This window comes from Cebus imitator, unplaced genomic scaffold (genome assembly GCF_001604975.1).
Source record: "Cebus imitator isolate Cc_AM_T3 unplaced genomic scaffold, Cebus_imitator-1.0 Scaffold50, whole genome shotgun sequence".
NCBI classification, from domain to species: Eukaryota; Metazoa; Chordata; class Mammalia; order Primates; family Cebidae; genus Cebus; species Cebus imitator.
The window spans coordinates 7,011,478-7,035,351 of record NW_016107365.1 but is presented as its reverse complement, the minus strand read 5'-3'; the positions used below and the strand labels follow the sequence as shown (position 1 = coordinate 7,035,351).

The 23,874-nt window shown below is 38.1% G+C and overlaps 1 protein-coding gene across 2 annotated transcripts in view; it reads left to right on the top strand.

The window, feature by feature from the left end:
* The window catches only part of WDR41 (WD repeat domain 41), a 55,850-nt gene extending 32,704 nt beyond the window's left edge, over positions 1–23,146 (top strand). For both annotated transcript variants that reach the window (XM_017527692.2, XM_017527694.2), the window contains exons 7-13: positions 1,444–1,506; positions 2,912–3,022; positions 14,871–15,055; positions 17,589–17,710; positions 18,538–18,626; positions 19,561–19,694; positions 22,655–23,146. In XM_017527692.2, coding sequence (XP_017383181.1) covers positions 1,444–1,506; positions 2,912–3,022; positions 14,871–15,055; positions 17,589–17,710; positions 18,538–18,626; positions 19,561–19,694; positions 22,655–22,807 — 857 coding nt within the window. In that variant the 3' untranslated portion in view covers positions 22,808–23,146. The remainder of the gene's footprint in view (positions 1–1,443; positions 1,507–2,911; positions 3,023–14,870; positions 15,056–17,588; positions 17,711–18,537; positions 18,627–19,560; positions 19,695–22,654) is intronic.
* Positions 23,147–23,874: the final 728 nt, after the last annotated feature.

Here is a 23,874-nt window from a genome sequence, read left to right as displayed (position 1 = left end):
ATACATTAAGTAATCACAGTATTGCCGTTTATCAGTGTCTGAAGAGTTAACAGAAGGCTTTGAGGGAATCTATGGGAAAGCCTTGAAAAGTCCATGGGTTACCATTGGTGAACTATTGGTCATTCTGGTTTTCCAAATTACTAGAGGTCAGATCATTAATAGTGTTATTAAACCCTTAGGTCATGATGTCCTTTCATAAGCCCTGCTTGATTTATGGGCTGGTGGAGCTTTTACTCGCAGTTATTCTGTGTGTGGAAATAAGCAAAGATAATCTTAGTCAATGTGATACAATGGAAGGAGCCCCGGACTAGACGGCAGGGCACCCATATCCTTTCCAGCAGTATGTTCTGTGATGCTGAATATTAGGTTGCTACTTCTGGATTGTTGGGCTTCTAGTATTTTCACAAATAATTTAGTGAAAGATTTTAAACAAGCTGTTTGCTACATTTAGAATTCTTCTCTTGCTACCCACCCTGCTGTTCTCCCATCTCCTCTGCCTTCTCTGTACCACTCCTTCACCTTCCTTGCAGCACTGTTTCCTCCTCCTCGTATATGGGAAAATAACTGTTGTGATTTGAATAGTATTTCTAGCCAATACAAAAGTAGGTTTTGTATTAGCCAGAAATACTATTCAAAATCACAACCGTTAGTCCTTTGGTGGGTGGGAAAGTTAAGCAAATGAGTAGACCATTTTCCACACTTGCATATATAAATTACATATATATCATAATGGAAAAATTAAACAGGTTTTTTTTTTTCCAACACGTGGTGGTTCTAATATATCAACTCTTTTATTCATGCCAACAGAAGTAAAATGGTAACATACCTTATAGAAGTTATAGTTACCCTAAAATATAGTTACCCCAAAATATGATTTGGCTATGAAAAGATACTCATACCCCTTTAAATAAGTGAAATGTGTTAGAATGTTGAATCTGAGTATTTCAATAATAGAAGAAAATTGGTACATGTATTAGTGGATTACAAACATACTATTCGAAGGCCACTTTCTTAGCTGCTGACTGTTGGCTAGTTGATTCAGCGCCAGGGAGCCTGCTCAGGGTTCTTAAATTTATATAAGGGAAAACCCCAATTTTACATCCCTTTTGAGCCAGCCATCTTGTAAATGGGTGATGGTGATTATCTTAAGAGATCCCTGGTAAATAAGTTACAATAGCTGAATCTACCACTCTATCATAATAGTTAAACAAAACAAAACCCTTTCTGTTCTTAATAAATCAGTAATGTCTTCTAAAGTCTCAGAAACTTACATTTAACAAAATCATTTTTTATGAGTAAGCAAGCAAGGAAGTATGTGTCGAACCAGTTCTGTGTGCTTTATCTTCTTTATGGAAAACGACAGACATAAAACTGAGAATGTTTTTGTTTTTGATATAATGTAAAAAAAAAATAATTTGACCTTTGTTTTATATGTTTTTGGAGGTATTAGTGCATTGGTTGAAATACCTAAGAACTGTGTTGTGGCAGCAGTTGGCAAAGAACTGAGTGAGTATGAATTTTTTTCTTTTTCTTTTTGTATATTTTGAACTAGAATTGTATACACATGCTGGAAGGACTGATTAGTTTTTTCTTTAAGGGACACCTGCATGTGCCCCAGTCTTGCCTTCTTGGCATTGTTGAAGTGATACAGAGACTGAGGCATTTTCAGGATGTGAGGCCAGGTTTCTTTTTCTCATCAGAATTTTAATCAGTATGTTAGCTTGGTTAAACAGTATATTGCTTGTTATTCCAAAATTCCAATTTGAAGATCACTTGGTAGTATTCCAACTAAGGTAGAATTTCCCACAACACTGATATGTATCAGAGAGTTCTCTTTTCTAATGACTGAAAAACCTTCTTTTAACAACCACAGTTTGAACATGAGTGGCTGTCAGGATTAAATAACCTTTTTAGAGATTTGTGGTTTGGTAAAATACTGTCAGAGACACAAAAAGAAGCATGGCATGACCTATCTTCCAGAGAGAAGTATGAGAAAGAGAGATACTTTAGTAATTTGAAAAGGACATGATTTTTGAAACTTTTCACTTCTCAGATGTTAGTCATCCTAATCTTTGAGCATCCACAGCAGTTGGTCCAGTGGTGTATTAAAGCACTCAGTATATTGATGTTAAGCCTGTTTATAAACAAGTCCCACTGTCAGTCTAGACTGAGCATTTGTGACTGGGCCTTATTCACGTTTGGTATCTAGAGTTCCTGGTACATAAATGTTTAGAAAATGTTGTCAATAGAATCACGTCAGTGGATTTTATTATGGGTTTTCTGTATTGATTAAAGTTAGGATTTATACTAAAGTAAAACTATTTGTTAAAGTCAGATAATGAGTAAAGCAACACATTGAACATTACTATAGTCAGAAGAAATGTATGATATATAAAAATTATAAGACATACTCAGAGAATTTATAATTTAATGGTATATGCCTAGGAATCAAAAACTTTTTTAAAAAGAAGCTGCTGATGTCTTCACTGAGTTGAAGTTAAGCTTTGATTTGCAGCTTACTCTGTGGCAGTGCTTACTGGCCTGGGGACATGAGTAGAGAAAGCTGCTGGTGGAGGTGATTCAGGGATGTGGGCTAGTTACTGGCTAGGGAGGGATTCAGCTGAGATAGCCAGACATGCATCGAAATCCTAGAGAGAATGGGAGCTTCAGTGTTTGGAAAAGTCAGTAGAGGAAGAGGGTTCTCAGGACACATTCAGTATGGGTTTTAGTAGAAAATCTCAAGCATTTAAAAGAAATAGTTTAAAGTAGTATGAATAAGGCTTTTTTTTGGAGATGGGTTTTTCAGTGTGGTAGGTATTTTTCACTTAATGAAATGCTTGCTTTAGAGCAGGAGTAGTATTTTATCCTCTTTGAGCATTGTAATAAAATTACATCTGTCTTTTTTGTTAAGTAATTTTTAGGTTGGTAGCACCCACAGAAGGATCACTAGAATGGGATATTCTTGAAGTTAAGCGCCTCCTTGATCACCAGGACAATATTCTCTCATTGATTAATGTCAATGGTAAGATCATTGTGTACATTTATTATGTACAATTTTGTGCTTGTTAACACAGCCTGCTCTGAACATGAGCCTTGCTTTGTTCTGGGATTCTAGAATAAGTCATGAAAATAATGCTTTAGATTAGTAGGGATTGTCATTTTCTTTTATACTGAAGTAGTAGCCAGTGGAACTGAGCAAGTTTCCTAGGTTGCTAGGTCTAAGATTTAGGCACAAGGAAAACAGAGTAGGGCAGAGAGAAGAAAATAGAGGAGCACATGATGATCTCAGGCACTGCCTGGTAGCTGTGGGATAACTGTCACAGGCTATTTCAGCATTTTTGGCAGCTGGTTCTGGCTATTCCTCTTTTGTAGAGAAGATGGGAAATATGCCCTTTTGTCTTGCTGTCCACACTATACAATATCACATAGCAAGTTATACACTTATGCTAAAATGAGCAGGATTCAAGCCAGTTGTAATCCTGATTGAAGACTCTCAAAGAAGAATACCAAACTAAAGCAAAGGTTTGCAGAAAATGGGTCATGTCTTCCCTTCCTCCTGGTGGGGGTTTGGACTTGCTATACATCTTATTTGGCTTCCTAAATGATTTCAATGAGCATCTGCTGTGAACTAAGTCTGACATCAGATGGCAAGACCACAAACGACTGATCTTGACATTCAGTTAGTTCACTTGCAAATAAGTGACAGCTTATATCATCAGAGCCATGCTGGGTGATCTGTGTATGAAGTCACATGAGAGGACTCTTGGTGGCTTCAATTTGATAGTCTGGTGGGGCCTGTAGGACGTTCCTGTAAGGGTGCTGGGAATATGATGTAGTGGGAGGACTAGACAGCACCCCAGCAACGTATCTCCCTGAGGCCTAGCTTGGCTTTGTTTTTAAGCAATATTTTATGTGAACCTGAGACAAAGAGAGTGAGGGGCACAGAGAGTACCAAGTCTAGTTTCCATTTGTGACCAGTCACGTGTTCAGATACACCAGTAAGAATGTCCCTCTCAGCTCCAAAATCTTCCTCCCTAATAGCCATCATATTGTAAAACCCAGCTGCAGGTCTTTATAAAGGACTAGATTGCCTATGCTTATAGAAATAACAGTGGTTGCTCTGGGGGCTCTTTAGCCATGGATGGAGACACTGCACAAAAGGCAAGTTCTTATTTGGGAAGCCCTCTGAAACCTCACTGACACTGAGTCTTAAGTCTCAAGTTCCCAGGGCTGCTGAGAAAAGCCCAGCAGTATTCAGCCATTACACTGGTCCTGCTTAGCTATCTTGTTTTAGCAGTGAAGCACTGGTACCATTGAACCAGCATGGTTACACAAATGAAGATGATGGGATAGTACTAGATAGCCTGAACTTCATGACACTTCTTTTACCATGTGATACGCAGAGGAACTTATAGCAGTTCATGAAAGCTTTCTTCAGGTATTCCTTTGCCAGATTTTTAAGGGAAAACTAAAGAAAAAATTGTTAATGAAAGTTATAGAAAGCCTCATGTACTTTTTACTATTCTTTATGATTTTTTAAAAAATTTCTTCTTAAAAAAAAAAAAAACAAAAATGGGATACATGTACAGAATGTGCAGGTTTGTTAAATAGGTATATGCGTGCCGTGGTGGTTTGCTGCACCTATTGACCCATCCTCTAAGTTTTCTCCCCTCACTCCCCACCCTCCAACAGGTGCTGGTATGTGTTGTCCCCCTTTCTGTGTTCATATTTTCTCATTATTCAGTTCCCACTTATGAATGAGAACATGCGGGGTTTGGTTTTCTGTTCCTGTGTTACTTTGCTGAGGATGACGGCTTCATGACCATGTCCTGCAAAGGACATGATCTCATTCCTTTTTATGGCTGTGTAGTATCCCATGGTGTATATGTGCCACATTTTCTTTATCCAGTCTATCATCGATTGTCATTTGGATTGGTTCTATGACTTTGCTCTTGTAAATAGTGCTACAATAAACATACATGTGCATGTGTCTTTATAGTAGAATGATTTATATTCCTTTGGGTATATACCCAGTAATGGGATTGCTGGGTCAAATGGTATTTTTGCCTCTAGATCCTTGAGACATCACCTTACTGTCTTCCAGAATGGTTGAATTAATTTACATTTCCACCAACAGTGTAAAAGCATTCCTATTCTCCACAGCCTTGCCAGCATCTATTCTTTCCTGACTTTTTAATAATCACCATTCTGACTGGTGTGAGATGGTATCTCACTGTGATTTTGATCTGCATTTCTCTGATGATCGGTGATGTTGAGCTTTTTTTCATATGTTGGCTGTATTAAGTGTCTTGAGACGTGTCTCTTCTTATCCTTTGCCCACTTTTGGATAGAGTTGTTTTTTTCTTGTAAATTTGTTTAAGCTTCTTGTAAATTCTGGATATTAGACCTTTGTCAGATGGGTAGATTGCAAAAATTTTCTCACATTCTGTAGGTTGCCTTTTCACTCTGATGATAGTTTCTTTTGCTTTAGATCCCATTTGTCAGCTTTTGCTTTTGTTGCGATTGCATTTGGCATCTTTGTCAGGAAGTCTTTGCCCATGCCTATGTCCTGAATGGCATTGCCTAGGTTTTCTTATAGGGTTTTTATGGTTTTGGGTTTTACATTTAAATCTTTAATCCATCTTCAGCTAATTTTTGTACAAGGTGTAAGGAAGGGGTCCTGTTTTCTGCATATGGCTAGCCAGTTTTCCCAGCACCATTTATTGAATAGGAGAGCCTTTCCACATTGCTTGCTTTTGTCAGGTTTGTCAGAGATCATATGGTTGTAAGATATGTGGCATTATTTCCGAGGTCTCTGTTCTGCTTCACTAAGACAGACAAAAAATAACTGATAATCTCTCCAGGCAGAAGGCTCTGGGTGTTTCTTTATTTTATTCTTTTTCTTGTATCATGTTGCGAGCATGGTTTGGTAATCATGAAGTGTTAGTACTTGTGAGGGATGGATAGACAGATACCAGGTGAGATTTTCATACTAAGTGGCTTTTGATACAGGATGAAAATCCAACCACTAATAATATATCATTGAGGCTGTTTGTCTTGAAACATTTTGAATGACCTCTTCGGAATTAGTTTACCCTGTATAAACTGCTTAAAAATGCATGCTGATTGGCTGGGTGCAGTGACCCACACCTGTAATCCCAGCATTTGGGAGGCTGAGGTGTATGGATCACCTGAGGTCAGGAGTTTGAGACCAGCCTGGCCAACATGGCAAAAATACAAAATTTAAAATACAAAAATTAGCTAGGTGTGGTCACACACACCTATAGTCCCAGCTATGCAGGAGGCTAAGACAGAAATCACTTGAACTGGGAGGTGGAGGTTGCAATGAGCCAAGATTATGTCACTGCACTCCAGTCTGGGCAGCAGAGTGAGACTCCATTTCAAAAAAAAAAAAAAAAAGTGCCTGATTCAGCTGAATGCCAGTATTTTGTTTTTAGGGAAAATTCCAGTTGGTCATTGACATTTTGTTTCTACTGCATGGAGGAATCACAGACACTTGGTGAATTAAGTCAGAGCAGGCAGCTACATGATCTCAGCAGGTGAATTCTGTGTTAGGACTATAGACGCAGAGTGAGAGTCGAGGGGGAATCTTCGTTCCTTGACTTCTCTGGTTCTTTTGTAGTTTGAATGAAATTGGAAAAAGGAGGGAAAGGGGTGGGGAAGAAGGTCATGGGAAGATTAGTACTGCCTTAACTTTCCCACTACTGAAACTAGAAGCCTGTTTTGCTGTACATATGAGATGTGAGGTTATTTCTCCACAGAGCAAATTCTATTTCTGTTAATAAACTACAGAAATTAGATATTAATAATCTACCTATTATGGACTTGGAGTCAAGACAAATAATGTTTACATGTAGGATTGCTGGTTATTCTGTATCTCTTGACAGATTGTTCATGTGGTCATTAGATATTTCTGTCCTGCTGGTTTATTTGATAAATGAAATAATTAAATCATAATTACTCATCTATGTATTCCTAAATTAACAAGTAACAGGATGTTTTAATACGATTAATGTGGAATAATACCGGGGGCTCAAAATACCACCAGGGGCACAAAAATAACATTTGATGTCTTTTTAAAATGGCTACACATTTATTATTCAATTTGATTTTTACAGTCATCTCATTTAATGCATGAGGAAACCAAGATAAAGGTTAAATGACTTCCTAAAGACCACCTGGCTAGCAACGGGCCGAGCCAAAATCAGAACTTGGGTTCCTAGACTAAGTGCATTATACTTTTCTGTCTTACACTGAATATGTAATAATGTAAATAAATTCCATTTATTTGAAATAAGTCCAACAGTTGTACATTTTATATTAAATAGGTAGTATGTAAAGTATATAATAAGTAAAATGGAAAAAATCCATTTTTTAAAGGTTTTAAAAACTTGTGCAAGTTACACATAATCATAGTAGAAAAATATGTAAATAGTGAAAACATAAAAAATATAAAAGTTAATATTAAAATCTTTCCACTATCCAGTATTAAACACCAGTCCACATCTTTCTAGGTGATTTTCGGGGCATATGTGTGTGTGTACATGTTTTGTAACAATTATGTAATGAATATATTTCCATATTCATGCTTATATTGATAGACATACTTTTGTAGCTTAATTTTTTTGTTTGTTTTTTGTTTTTATTGTACCTTAGGTTCTGGGGTACATGTGCAGATCATGCAGGATTATTGCATAGGTACATACATGGCAAGGTGGTTTGCTGCCTTCCTCCCCCCATCACTATATCTGGTATTTCTCCCCACGTTATCCCTCCCCACCCTCCCCACCTCCTGCTGTCTGCAGTGTGTGATGCTCCCCTCCCTGTGTCCATGTGTTCTAATTGTTCAACACCTGCCTATGAGTGATACCATGTGGTGTTTGGTTTTCTATTCTTGTGCCAGTTTGCTGAGAATGATGGTTTCCAGATTCATCCATGTCCCTATGAAGGACAGGAACTCATCGTTTTTTTATGGCTGCGTAGTATTCCATGGTGTATATGTGCCACATTTTCTTTATCCAGTCTATTATTGATGGACATTTGGGTTGGTTCCAGGTCTTTGCTATTGTAAACAGTGCCACTATGAACATACGTATGCATGTGTCTTTATAATAGAACAGTTTATCATTCTTTGGGTATATACCCAGTAATGGGATTGCTCGGTCAAATGGTATTTCTGTTTCTAGGTCCTTGAGAAATCGTCACACCATCTTCCACAATGGTTGCACTAATTTACACTCCCACCAACAGTGTAAAATTGTTCCTATTTCTCCACATCCTTTCCAGCATCTGTTGTCTCCAGATTTTTTAATGATCGCCATTCTGACTGGTGTGAGATGGTATCTCAGTGTGGTTATATTTGTTGGCCTCATAGATGTCGTCTTTTATAAAGTGTCTGTTCATATCCTTTGCCCACTTTTGGATGGACTTGTGTTTTTGTTTTGTTTTGTTTTGTTTCTGGTAAATCTATTTTAGTTCTTTGTAGATTCTGGATATTAGCCCTTTGTCAGATGGGTAGATTGCAAAAATTTTTTCCCATTCTGTTGGTTGCTGGTTCACTCTAATGATTATTTCCTTTGCTGTAAAGAAGCTCTGGAGTTTAATTAGATCCCATTTGTCTATTTTGGCTTTTGTTGCCATTGCTTTTGATGTTTTAGCCATGAGGTCCTTGCCTATGCCTATGTCCTGAATGGTTTTGTCTAGGTTTTCTTCTAGGGTTTTTATGGTGTTAGGTCTTATGTTTAAGTCTTTAATCCATCTGGAGTTAATTTTAGTGTAAGGTGTCAGGAAGGGGTCCAGTTTCAGCTTTCGGCACATGGCTAGCCAGTTTTCCCAACACCATTTATTAAACAGGGAATCCTTTCCCCATTGCTTATTTTTGTGAAGTTTGTCAAAGATCAGATGATTGCAGATATGTGGTGTTGCTTCTGAGGCCTCTGTTCTGTACCACTGGTCTGTGTCTCTGTTTTGGTACCAGTACCATGCTGTTTTGATTAATATGACCTTGTAGTATAGATTGAAGTCAGGCAGCATGATGCCTCCAGCTTTGTTCTTTTTGCTTAGGATTGTTTTGGCTATGTGGGCTCTCTTTTGGTTCCATATGGAGTTCGAAGTGGTTTTTTTCAGTTCTATGAAGAAGGTCATTGGAAGCTTGATGGGGATAGCGCTGAATCTATAAATTACTTTGGGCAGTATGGCCATTTTCACAATGTTGATTCTTCCCAACCATGAGCATGGAATGTTTTTCCATCGGTTTGTGTCCTCTCTTACTTCGTTGAGCAGTGGTTTGTAGTTCTCCTTGAAGAGGTCCTTTACATCCTTTGTTAGTTGTACTCCTAAGTATCTTATTCTCTTGGTAGCAATTGTGAATGGGAGTTCACTTTTGATTTGGCTCTCTGTTTGTTATTGGTGTATAGGAATGCTTGTGATTTCCTCACATTGATTTTGTATCCTGAGACTTTGCTGAATTTGCTTATCAGTTTCAGGAGATTTTAGGCTGAGACAATGGGGTCTTCTAAATATACAATCATGTCATCTGCAAATAGAGACAATGTGACTTCCTCTTTTCCTATTTGAATACCCTTTGTTTCTTTTTCTTGCCTGATTGCTCTGGCTAGAACTTCCAATACTATATTGAATAGGAGTGGTGAGAAAGGGCATCCTTGTCTGGTGCCATATTTCAAAGGGAATGCTTCCAGATTTTGCCTGTTCAGTATGATATTGGCTGTGGGTTTGTCATAAATAGCTTTTATTATTTTGTGATATGTTCCCTCGATACCTAGTTTATTGAGGGTTGTTAGCATAAAGGGCTGTTGAATTTTGTTGAAGGCCTTCTCTGCATCTATTGAGATAATAATGTGGTTTTTGTCTTTGGTTCTGTTTATGTGGTGGATTACGTTTATAGACTTGCGTATGTTGAACCAGCCTTGTATCCCCATGATGAAGCCTACTTGCTCATGATGAATAAGCTTTTGGTTTGCTGTTGCATTCTGTTTGCCAGTATTTTATTGAAGATTTTTGCATCAATGTTCATCATGGATTTGGGCCTGAAGTTTTCTTTTTTAGTTGCATCTCTGCCTGGTTTTGGTATTAGGACGATGTTGGTCTCATAACATGAGTTGGGGAGGACTCCCTCTTTTTGTATTGTTTGAAATAATTTCAGAAGGAATGGTACCAGCTCCTGTTTGTGCATCTGATAGAATTCAGCTGTAAACCCATCTGGACCTGGGCTTTTCTTAGTTGGTAGGCTATTAATTGCTGCTTCAACTTCAGCCCTTGTTATTGGTCTTTTCAGGGTTTCAACTTCTTCCTGATTTAGTTGTGGGAGAGTGCAAGTATCCAGAAATTTATTCATTTCTTCCAGATTTACTGGTTTGTGTGCATAGAGTTGTTTCTAGTAATCTCTGATGGTAGTTTGTATTTTTGTGGAATCAGTAGTGATGTCCCCGTTATCATTTTTTATTGCATCTATTTGATTCTTCTCTCTTATCTTTTTTATTAGTCTGGCTAGCCATCTATGTATTTTGTTGATCTTTTCAAAAAACCAGCTCCTGGATTTGTTGATTTTTTTGAAGGGTTTTTTGTGTCTCTGTCTCCTTCAGTTCTGCTCTCATCTTAGTTATTTCTTGTCTTCTGCTAGCTTTTGAGTTTTTTTTTTTTTGTCTTGCTCCTCTAACTCTTTCAATTTTGATGACAGGGTGTCAATTTTAGACCTTTCCTTGCTCTTCATGTGGGCATTTATTGCTATGAATTTCCCTCTAGACAGTGGTTTAAATGTGTCCCAGAGATTCTGGTATGTTGTGTCTTGGTTCTCATTGGTTTCAAAGAACATCTTTATTTCTGGCTTCATTTCATTGTTTATATAGTTGACATTCAGGAGCCAGTTGTTCAGTTTCCATGTAATTGTGCAGTTTTGGGTGAGTTTCTTAATCCTGAGTTCTAATTTGATTGCACTGTGGTCTGAGAGACTGTTTGTTATGATTTCCATTCTTTTGCATTTGCTGAGGAGTGATTTACTTCCAATTATGTGGTCGATTTTAGAGTAAATGTGATGTGGTGCTGAGAAGAATGTATATTCTGTGGATTTGGGGTTCAGAGTTCTATAAATGTCTATTAAGTTTACTTGGTTCAGATCTGTGTTCAAGTCCTGGGTTTCCTTGTTGATTTTCTGTCTCGTTGGTCTGTCTAATATTGACAGTGGAGTGTGAAGATCTCCCACTATTATTGTGCGGGAGTCTAAGTCTCTTTGTAGGTCATTAAGGACTTGCTTTATATGTCTGGGTGCTCCTGTGTTGGGTGAATATATATTTAGGATAGTTAGTTCTTGTTGTATTGATACTTTTACCATTATGTAATGCCCTTGTTTGTCTCTTTTGTTTTTTGTTTAAAGCCCATTTTATCAGAGACTAGGATTGTCACCCCCACTTTTTTTTGCTCTCCATTTGCTTGGCAAATCTTCTTCCATCCCTTTATTTTGAGTCTGTGTGTGTCTTTGCACGTGAGATGGGTCTCCTGAATACAGCACATTGATGGTTCTTGGCTTTTTATCCAATTTGCCAGTCTGTGTCTTTTGATTGGGGCATTTAGTTCCATTCACATTTAATGTTAATGTTTTTATGTGTGAATTTGATTCTCCCATTTTACTACTGGTTGGTTGTTTTGCCCTTTGGTTGGCAAATTTTCTTCATTGTTGGTCTTTACCATTTGGTTCTTTTTTGCAGTGGCTGGTACTGCTTTTTCCTTTCTGTGTTTAGTGCTTCCCTCAGGAGCTCTTGTAGGGCAGGTCTGGTAGTGACAGAATCTCTCAGCAATTGCTTGTCTGTAAAGGATTTTTCTCCATAACTTATGCAGCTTAGTTTGGCTGGATGTGAAATTCTGGGTTGAAAGTTCTTTTCTTTAAGGATGTTGAATATTGGTCCCCACTCTCTTCTGGCTTGAAGGGTTTCTGCTGAGAGATCCACTGTGACTCTGATGTGCTTCCCTTGTGGGTGACCCAACCTTTTTCTCTGGCTGTCCTTAGTATTTTTTCCTTCGTTTCAACCCTGGTGAATCTGACGATTATGTGCCTTGGGGTTGCTCTTCTACAGGAGTATCGTTGTGGTGTTCTCTGTATTTCCTGTATTAGAATGTTGGCCTGCTTTGCAAGGTTGGGGAAGTTCTCCTGGATAATATACTGAAGAGTGTTTTCCAGCTTGGATTCATTCTCCCTGTCATCTTTTGGTACACCGATCAAGTGTAGATTAGGTCTTTTCACATAATCCCATATTTCTTGAAAGCTTTGTTCATTTCTTTTCATTCTTTGTTCTCTTTTCTTGCCTTCTCGTTTTGTTTCATTGAGTTGATCTTCAATCTCTGATATCCTTTCTTCTGCTTGATCTATTCAGCTATTGAAACTTGTGTATACCTCACAGAGTTCTTGTGCTGTGTTCTTCAGCTCCATCAAGTCGTTTATGTCATTCTCTAAGCTGGTTATTCTAGTTAGCTTTCATCTAACCTTTTTTCAAGGTTTTTAGATTCTTTGCATTGGGTTAGAACATGTTCCTTTAACTCAGAAAAGTTTGTTATTACCCACCTTCTGAAGCCTGCTTCTGTCAATTCGTCAAATTCGTTCTCCATCCAGCTTTGTTCCCTTGCTGGTGAGGAGTTGTGATTTCCTGGTGGGGGAGAGGCGTTATGGTTTTTGACGGTTTCATTCTTCTTGCATTGTTTTTTTCCCATCTCATTGGATTTATATAGTTTTGATCTCAGGTAGCTGCTTGAGGAGGTGGCCTTTTCTTTACCTGCAGAGGGGCTGCTAGGCTGCCACAGGTTCAGTGGAGCTGCTGCATCTTTTATTTACTCAGGAAAGTTAGGCTGGCTTCTGCAATGGTGGCCACCCTTCCCCATACCGAGCTTGACCGTTCCTGGTCACTCTCTAGGAGCGGAACTCTGGTTTAAGAGGTTTTTTTTTTTTTTTTTTAAGTCTGCTGGGCTTTTTGCGGTGGGAGGCACCCGTCCTGCTGTATGGGCTGTTTCCCTGTTTTCAGTTCCCCTTCCCACTGTGGGGAGGGTAGATCCATCCAGCTGACTTTTTGGCTTTCAGATCAGCCAGTGCTTCCGCCTAGATCTATGCTGACTGCCCCGGCTCCGGCAGAAGTTGCTGTTCTGCCCTGTTCAGGCATTCGCTGAGACCTTTCAGCCCAGTGAAGATCTCCTGTTCTGTGGGTTGTAGGGGTCTTGGGTGGAACACTGTGTCCAAACCAAAGTCCCAGAGGGGGAGATACCCTGGTCCTCTGGATGGAACCTGGGTGGGGCAGTGCCCTGCCTTGCCTCAACTTGCCCTATTTGGTTTATACCCACTGTCCAACCAAACCCACAAAATGAACCTGGTACCTCGTTTGGAATTGTGGAGACCACTCGGCTTCTGCTTCTCTCTCTCTCTCTGGGAGCTGCTTTCCAGTGCTGCCTCTTATTCGGCCATCTTGGGATCCCCCTATAACTTAATTTTTAATAGCATTACTGTTTCATTTTGTTGATATCTTATTCAGTTCTCAATTCGATGTGTAGTTATCTTCAGATTTTTAAGATTGTATATATTTTTATATATATATATATATATATGTATGTATGTATGTATGTAACAACCTTGTACATTTATGTATTTCCTTCAGGATAAATTCCTAGAATTAGAATTGTTGAATCAAGAGATTTACATTTTTAAGGTTTTGATACATGTTAGCAAATTAATCTTTGAAAAAAACAATACCAATTTATAGTAGGGCATTAGGCGATACGTGTTCTGATTTCTTAAGCTTTTGTGAATACTGTGTTGGTTTTTTTCCAGATTTGTAATATTTCCCGATTCACAAGTCAATACATGGTATCTCCTGTTTTTAGATTTCTTTGATTATTAAAGGAGTTGAGCATCTTTCCACATGTTTACTGACCATTTGTATTTGTTTTGCCTTTTCAGATCCTTTTCCCATTTTTTCTGCTTTATTTATCTTGTTCTTAATAATTTGCAAGAACTCCTTTTGTATCAAGTATATTAAACCAACGTTGTCATCCAAGTTGCAGATTTTTCCCAGCTTTTTGTCATTTAAGTGTATTTTTTGTGTATGTTTTTTTAAGACAGAGCCTTGCTTTGTCACCCAGGCCGGAGTGTGCAGTGGTGTGATCTCGACTCACTGCAGCCTCTGCCTCCCCAGTTCAAGCAGTTCTCCTGTCTCAGCCTTCCCAGTAGCTGGGACTAAGGCGCATACCACCACACCTGGCTAATTTTTGTATTTTTAGTAGAGACAGAGTTTTACCATATTCATCAGGCTGGTCTCAATCCACCCGCCTCGGCCTCCCAAAGTGCTAATATTACAGGCTTGAGCCACTGTGCCCAGCCCTTGTTTTTGTTTTTGTTTTGCCAAGCAGCTATTTACTAGGATCTCTTCCCCTCAGACCCCACTCTGCTTCTGTTAAAGCCTTTTACCACTCCACATTCATAAAAGGGTTCACCTGTATTTTTTTCTATCCTTTAAGTACCTTAAATGTTTTAACCTATTTGAAACTTATTTTGGTGTATGATCCAAGATAAGGTTCTTTTACTTTTATTCCCCATAAATGTAACCAGATACTCCAGTGTGAGGTATTTCTTTACTGAAATGAAATGCAATCATTATTACATACTGAATTACTAAGATAATTTGAGTCTATTTCTGGACTTCTTGTTCTGTTATATTCATCGTTCTTTTGGCTTGCCTAGGTAACTCACTGCCGTAAGTACTGTGGTTTTATAGGGCATTTCTACTAGACATTCCATTCAGTTTTACCTTTACCTAGATAAAATGATTGATAATGAGGCATATGTGAACTTTGCCTAGATTTGAGTTTTGTCACTGGCTCCCACATTGGAGAGCTGATCATCTGGGATGCCCTGGACTGGACCGTGCAGGCCTACGAACGCAACTTCTGGGATCCATCTCCACAACTGGACACCCAACAGGAAATAAAACTCTGTCAGAAATCAAATGACATTTCTATTCATCATTTCACATGTGACGAAGAGGTAAAAAATCTAGACACTATCTATAAACTTGCCTTTTAAATAAACCGAATTTCTGATTTTAAAAATTTAAAAATTTAATTCCATGTTTGACATAGAAAAGGTATCTATTATTCATGGTTTCAGGTTGTGCTTTATAATGGTCTGATTTTTTTCTAAAATGGTATGACCTGTTAAAAAAAGCATTTTAACCTTTGCTTCTAATCTTGAGGCAAGGGAATGATTAAATGGCTATAGATTTTAAAACTCTATTGAAATTTTGGGTTGGATTAAATAGTCCCATTGGATTTGAGATTTAATGCTTACAATTGTTTTAAGGAACACTGTGAAAAATTCTTTTGAAGATCTGATGCATTTCCTAGTGAAGTAAATGAAATTTAAAATTTTAAGAATGTTTCTGTTAGTCTGCTGGCATCTTGGAGCAAGATAAATTGAGAATTGTTGATTTCCATCCTTTAGGGCTTGGCAGTGATGCTCTTGAAGCACTTTACATCCTTTTTGCTGTAAAAGATTAGTACCAGTGGATTACTTCTTTACTTAGTAGTGGATATCCATGTTGGTGAGAAATTTCTCGACTGAAATGTGCTATGTCTGATGGACAATGTATGTGCGATGTAATCTTATCTCTGATCTGAAAACAAATCTCTAAGCATCAGGGGCTCAGAAAATGTGTTTAAAGGGCAATTAACTTTTCTAAATGTAATCACAAGAAATGTTTAAGAGTTGTACCCTTCGAGGAAAAGGAGTTGGGGAGGCTTTTCTCTCCCTACTTTGTGACTTTTTATACTGTTTGAAGTTTCTAACAGCATGCATATTATATTAAAAATTTCAGTAGTAGTGTTCTGTGGTGGGGGAGAATATGATCCATTTTCTTTGTACTACTCTGAAAACAAAACAAAAAACAAAAGATTAGTATAGGAACAGGATTTAAAAACACTAATATATTCAAAGATTGTTTTTTTTTGTATCTCAACTTTATTTTGAAAAAAGTTAATACATGATAAAAATGGTGTGGTCTCAGAAAAGATGGAGACTAGATCACTAAGAGTTGTAGCCCTACAAATTATATATTTTAAATGTTACATGTTTTTTGCTCACTTTTGTAAAAATTAATATTTAAAAGTTTTTTGTTTTGTATCTCTTTTAATCTTAAATTTTTTTATTGATATTTATTTTCTACTATACATGCTTGATAAAGCATTATATAGTTTTCCTTGATTTTCCTTCTTTCCTTCTATAGGGTACAGTTATTGATGACAGGTGATTGATAGTGTCTCTGTTGAGTAAATGCTGCCTCCAAAGCTTATCAGTTCTCTAGTTGTGTTTATAATTTTCTTCCTGACCTTGGATAAATTACTTAAACTGTGCCCAGATTTCCTGGTCTATAGAACCAGGGGATTTTGGCATTAAACAATCCATAGGGCTTTCCATTTTAGCATCTTGACTAGCAGTGTTCATTAATGTCCCAGTACTGGGCCTCAGCTGCATTGCTGATGGCAGAATACTAATCCTGAGAGTCAGGGGATCATTCCAGATTTTAGATTCCAGCAAGCCTTGGGGGCATGCTTTGGTTCAGTTATTACAGGTCTCAGTTCAGTTTGTAGTCTTGGAGGCTGTGTGAGAACAAGTGGAGGGCCCAGAATCCCTGGTGAAACCAGAAGGCATTATGTAGGGATATTTGAAAGGTCTGCCTCAAAGGGATAGCTATTAAATAAGAATGGATGATTCTTGGACAAGTGCTTGCAAAAATTTCAAAGGCTACTGCATGTGAGTGTCACATGAGGAACAAGCAAGGGACTGGAGTAACATGACCTTGTTTCTCATATTGACTCCATGTCTCAGTCTCATTTCTTGTGTGCCTCTAATCTCTTTAACTTCCTTATCTGGAAAATGGCAATAATGCTTGCCGCTCTTAACAAGATGTTGTGAGGCTGAAGTGAGATAAAGTATTGGTGGAAATGCTTTCAAAAAATTAAAGTTGTTTTAGTAAAAAGGTATTTATTTCTAATAATACTTTTGGAAAAATGTTTTTGTGAAACCTTCAGAGGATTGCATGATGATAATGTCACTATAGCTGTGATTTTTTTTATATCACTCGTAGGTCTCCTGATTGCTTAAGATGTGGAGTGTAAGTAATTTTGCTTGCATTTTCCAGGCAGAAGCAGCTAGGTAATTTTCCCAAGGATATAGTGTTATTTAAATGAAAACTCAGGTTATCCCTCAACAGCTTCCACTGCAAGGCCAGGCTGCCAGCTAGAGCTTTTTTCCAGATATATTTCAGTGAGAAAGAAAGTAGAGGTAAGGTATATACTATGCAGACCTTTCTCTGCATTAGTCGTTGTGTCCTACCTTCTAAATGCTCAGAGCTTTCTTTAGTGCTTTGACATTTTTGGGTTTCAGAGATTGGTACTTTAATTTGGGCTAAAGGCTAGGGAAGGTAACAGGGACTTTCTGATGTCACATCAGGGCTGGAAATTCATTACCCTGGGTAGGATGAGTGCTAGTTTTATGCCCATTTCTGAACTTCTTCCCCCAGAATGTATTTGCTGCAGTTGGAAGGGGTTTATACGTGTATAACCTTCAAATGAAGCGTGTGATTGCCTGCCAGAAAACTGCACATGACTCCAATGTCCTGCACATTGCCAAACTTCCAAACAGGTATGAGTTCCCATCTGTTCTGCAATAGATGAAAGCAAGTCACAGTTCCCAGGGCTACCCGTGTCATTTCTCAAGTGGCCAAGTTACCTGGCTTAATGGCTTGACCTGCTGTGTTCTTTTGGAAATGGAGAATGCCTGAGGGCTGTCTCTAACAGAAGGGCATGTGGTAGTATTTTACAGAAATTACAAGAAGCAAGGTTCAAATGAATTACATTGAATTTCATTGTAAGATGAGATGATTTAAAATTTGGTATTTAACGACGTAAACTACTTGGGGGCCACTTACAGTGTACCAATTTTTATATTTCTCATAAACTTACTTTCTTTTTGTTTGCTTTTGGTCAGAATGAAATGGTTGGTAGTGTCCTTGTTGTGTAAGGCTACTAAGTGAGGGGTTTCCTCTCAGGGTAGATTTGCTGCTGAGCTTCTAGGGACAAACTTATGGACAGGGAACATCGTTATTTTCTATGCAGGATATTTTTAGAGTGAGAGGCATCCACAGAAGAGAGGTAACCTGAGGAGGGAAGGGGGCTGCTTAGGACATTGTGAAGTATAATTCATACTATTTTCCCAAGTGCATTTTTTTAAAGGGAGAGAATAAATTTATAGCATTTGAGCCAATGTAACATAGTATAATGTGTGGCTTTCCTAAAGGGTGCTTTTAGTTTGCATTGTAATGTCATGTTAAATTGTGATTTTTGTCAGTTCCTGCTAAGAGCTGAATAAAAGCAGTTGAGGGCTCCACTGATTTCTTTCACTGCAAATTTAGCATTGGTCCTCAGTGGTGCACTCCCTGTCTTTGTATTACTGATTTTCTGTTCTGACAGGCAGTTAATCTCATGCTCAGAAGATGGCAGTGTACGCATTTGGGAGTTACGAGAAAAACAGCAGCTTGCAGCTGAGCCTGTACCAACAGGTGTGTGTCTTCTCTCAAAAAGGTAGTCTTTTTCTCTCCTTTTTTTTTTTTTTTTCCATGTGAAAGGCAGAAGGGCGATTATGTGAAACCACTAGAATAATATAGAAGTGCTCTAGATAGGCATCAGATGTTTATGGAGAGCATATGGTAATTGAGATCTAGGATTTACAGCTTAATGCCGCCCTAATGTAGAACTGCCTCTTCATTTCAAGTAAGATAAAGCATTTATTGTTTTGAGGGAAAACTTATTTTCTGGTCATCTGAATGACCAGATGGCCTAATGAAGTAAGTATTAATTTATATTGTCTATAATTCTAACTGATACACAAAATTTGTACCATCAGATGTCAAACTAAAATGTTCTTTACCCTTGATGTTGAACTCAATTTATGGAAAAATACACTTTTCTTTGTGTGCTTATATCATAATTTCATGAGCTCTTGACTTTCAGGTGTTTAGTTTGAAAAATAAAACTCTGAAGGGTTGAATAAATTAGTTACAAACCTTTGCACAAGAAATCAGATGCTGGTACCTAGTTGCTTCTGTTTCTTTTGACTTTCTGAAGCCCTGGGGTGTTGCTTTTGCACATATACATACTTTTCGGAGTTTTGCCCTTTTTTCCTTTGACAGACAGTGCCATTCAAGCTTTATGCTTCTGTCCTGTTTTATTCCAGGTGTCTGTCTTTTTGTTAATATACCTTCACCAATGGGTGGGTGACTAGGGGCAATAAAGAGAGATGAGGAACATACCTGGTTAGCTAAGAAAGATGAAATAACACATTCAGAAAACCCTAGCACAAGGCTCAGTATGGTCCACTTAGCCCTTGACTAAAATAAGTCTGGAACCTCTTCACATTTAAATTCTGTTTTTCTGATGTCATATTATTATTGTAAGTATACAGCACAGTAATTTTGGAAATGATTATTTTTCTAGGTTTTTTTAACATGTGGGGATTCGGAAGAGTCAACAAACAAGCCAGCCAACCTGTTAAAAAGCAGCAAGAAAATGCTACTTCATGTTCACTGGAGCTTATTGGAGATTTGATTGGACACTCATCATCTGTGGAGGTATTGCTTTTTAGGCATAGATTGTCCAGGCAACTCGTGCTTTTGCATTTCATTGCTCTTTTCATTCAGTAGGTCTCATAAAGGCATATACTTTTTCTTGTATCTGTAGGTTTTTTGTCAGATCTGAACATGGAATGGGATAGGCTATGGTATGTGCAGTTAGGATCTCCCTTTCCAGAGATATGATTTGAGGAAACAAATAATGCATTGCTTTTAAGAATGGGCTTAATCACCGTAATTTATAACCTGGAGATAGCTGACAATAAGGGTAGTGTGAATAATGTTGACTGTATGGCAGCAGTCAGCAGAGGGTGCATGAAGGCTTGCGGTTGTATGTGTACAGTGAAAGCCTTAACAGAACTGAATTCCAGGGCCTTTGTCAAATTCATGAACAGAGTCATGCTTCTACTTGCCTTTGAAGGATAATAATTAGCTTTAATGAAATCTTGTGCCTTGGTTTTCATTGTGCAAATATGAAAATTTTAGTTGAAAATTATAAAATGCATAAGCTTCTAACTTATAGAAATCTAAATACATTAATTTTGCTACAGGCACCATTGCCTATAGTGAAGGAATAAGATCAGTTGAGATAACAGATTAGTTGTGAGAATAACAGTGTAGTGATAATATCATAAGCAGGGCCCTAAGTAATGAATTTCTTCAATTGTTCTTCCCTGTATCCAAAGAACAACACATTTCTTTTCATTTGAAAGGGTGTTCATGCTTAGGGGGAGCAGCAGCAGCATGCTTATTAGTGAGCATTTCCTGTATTTCAGGCACTGTGCTAAACACTGGCTGCTGAAGTTTACAGAGAGAGAGAAATACATCCTTGCCTTTATGGATCTTACCCTTGAGTGGAGAGAAGGGGTATAGACCCAGTAGGCTGTTTCCCTAGGCTGCATATGATGGACCTGGGTAAGCAGCAGAGAGTGAATACTCAGGGGTTAGAAAAAACATTTCTTGCTGAATCTTGCAAACGGTTAGAAGATAAGGGACTTGATACTTGAGATGAACCTTGAAGTTTAGTAGAATGAGTATATAGCCTTGTTACCAGAAGCTCCTTGATGTTGGGTACAGGTTCATAGTTATCTTTGCTTTTCTCTAACAAGTAGCTCATAACTTTTTTTGTTTCTGATTGGGTGGCTATACCATATTTTAGGGCTGGGGAGCATGGAGTATGGTAGACAAAAGGCAAGGAGCACCTTTAGGCTGGAGCGCTGGGTTCCTGTGAACAAACACTAGTAGGAGATGAGGCCTGGAACAGTGGTTTGGGGTCATATTATGAATGTCCTTGAATGTAAGGCTGAGGAGTTTGGACTTTATTTTATAAATAATAGAAACTCATATAAAAGGTTTTTAGATGGTTGGGAAAACCCAATCTAAAACACATTCAAAATGTATTTGAATGTGGCACATTTCTCATTATATAAAAGTATCAGCTTCTTAGGAATTTTCCTGAGTAAAGGTGTTGACCCCTGAACATTTTTAAAAAGCATCTCTGGCTTCATTGATAAAATCTAGGCTATCTCTACATTGTCAGCTGAATTTCCTCATTTCTTGTTGTTTTTGCTTTTTTTTTTTTTTTAAACCTTTCCAAGACAGAATCTCACTATTGCCCAGGCTGGAGTGCAGTGACATAATCTTGGCTCACTGCACCTTCCATCTCCTGGGTTTAAGCGATTCTCCTGCCTCAGTCTCCTGGGTAGCTGGGATTACAGGTGCGGGCCCAGCTAATTTTTATATTTTTAGCAGAGATGGGGTTTCACCATCTTGGCCAGGCTGATCCTCTTTTCTGTTTTCATCCTTGCTCAACCTCTCTACCTGTGTACCGAATTCTTGTTTTCCAGTTTCCCAAGGAATTCTGCTGCCATATTTCCTCCCTTTACTCTTGCATCCTCAGCAAAGTGCTCTCCCATGGTCTTCAGAAATGTATGTCATTTCAGAGAAAACCCTCATTTTTTGTTTTTTTTTCCCTGAGATGAATTGTGCTCTTACTACCCAGGCTGAAGTGCAGTGGCATGATCTCAGCTCACTGCAACCTCAGCCTCCCAAGTAGCTGGGGTTACAGGCGCCCACAACTACGCTCAGCTAATTTTTTTGTATTTTTAGTAGAAATGGGGTTTCACCGTCTTGGCCAGGCTGGTCTCAAACTCCTGACCTCAGGTGATTTGCCTGCCTCAGCCTCCCAGCGTTGAGATTATAGTCGTGAGGCACAACACCCTGTTTTTTTAAATTTATTTCACCCTTTCCTTCAAGCACCTCATCCTTTTTTCATGGGTTCATCTTTTCTCTCATACAATCCTTCATGCTATAGCATTCGTGCTGCCTTTTTGTCAACACTCTATTTTACTATTCTTAGCTTCCAACCTACTCCTTCACTAGTCAAGCCCCTTCCCCTTCTTGGGGAGTTTTCTCACGTTGAAGCTTTTTCTGAATATCTGTGGTATGTCATAGTCTGTACTGCATTATTTAGTACCTGATTACATAATCTTTCATTGGTACCTTTGTTTCAGTTACAATTTGCTTTTCAGAATCTTCTTGAGGGTAGGGACCATAAACCTAGTGCTGACAATAGCTATGGACTGACTATCTACTTTTATGGAGAGAGCTGAAGCCAGTGTCTATCTTGGGAAATTGAGAATTCAGACAGTTTATCTATAGCCCTTGTACATAAACAATGGTTAAAAACCAATACTTCAAAAATCAGAGTATGGTAAAATCTGGAAGAACTATGGGAATTTGTGTACTTTACAAAGTAGCTATTCTCTATTTGAACGATATTAAAATTCTGATTAAAATATTAGATATTATTTGTATGTGACTGTTACTAATACTGAAAAACAAAGTTTTACACGCAGATCCAAAGGAGTCTCTAAGGCGCGTATCTCACGTGCACATGTGTTAATGTGGTGTTAGCTGCTTCTCGAGGCCCCTATCATCCGTTTTAATTTTCTTTTCAGGTGTTTCTATACTTTGAAGATCATGGACTGGTGACATGCTCTGCTGATCATCTCATTATTTTGTGGAAAGATGGAGAGCGAGAATCTGGATTGCGCAGTTTAAGATTATTTCAAAAATTAGAGGAGAATGGTGACTTATACCTTGCTCTCTAAGGAATTAAAAGTACACATGCATGAACCTTGTACATCAAATATAGGTACTACTCTGAAAACCATTAACATATTTATCATTTAAATTTGTAAATTTTGTCCATAAAATTCTACGTTTAACTTTTTTGAGGACCTACCAACCAGGAACATGTTGCTTCTCAGGTCCTAGTACATCCTCCAAAGAATATGCCACAAGTTTTCCATCTGACTTTGATCTGCTGTTGAAGTGGTGAGTGCTGTGTTTTGAGCTTATTTTGAACCTAGACCCTTGTGAAAGGTACAAATAGAGGTAACAGTATAGTTGTGGCATTTATTAAAAGTTTTATTATTTGGGTTCCTTTAGTATTCTTGTGATGAGTTTAAAAATAGCCTTTCTCCTGCAGATTTTTCTGGTCTTTAGTAACATTAGTCTTCTATAGCACAAACTTGAATCCCTCTGCCAAAAAAATGAACCACCTATACTGTTTAAGTACTACAAGTTTTTTTTTGGTACCAATTTGTTTAGATAATTTAACAAAGGGTTTTTAGTTACACCTACCAAAACCCATATGCACCTAAATGGATAGGAATCTTATGAGCGTATATTTTCCCCCATTGTGAACTGGCTTGAACAGCCATGGGCTAGATTGATACTAGAACAACAACTGCCCCTCCTGTATGCCAAGGATGAGCTCTAGGTCATTTGAGAGGCACAGTCAGAGACTGCAGCTGAGCACACCTGTGTCCTGACTCACGAACTGCTTGAGACAGGCTTCCTTTCTGTAGTTGTTTGCAGTGTCCATCGAGACACTATAACCAGCCTTGTAACAGTATGTTTTCTCCTTTTGGTGCTAAAAAATAAAGTTAGAAAGTAGTCTACACATCAAAGATTGAAATTCTTAAACTACTGATTAAAGAAAGGGCAGTGTTACTGATGTTAATGGACTATTCTTCCAGAAAACCTTCTACAGATTTACTTGTTCATTATACAAATACATCCTACAAGGAATCTTTATAAAAGTTCTTTTTACTAGTTTTAGCTTTGACAGTTGCTTCCACACCCACCTACAGTCAGTGACCGGAAGAGTTAA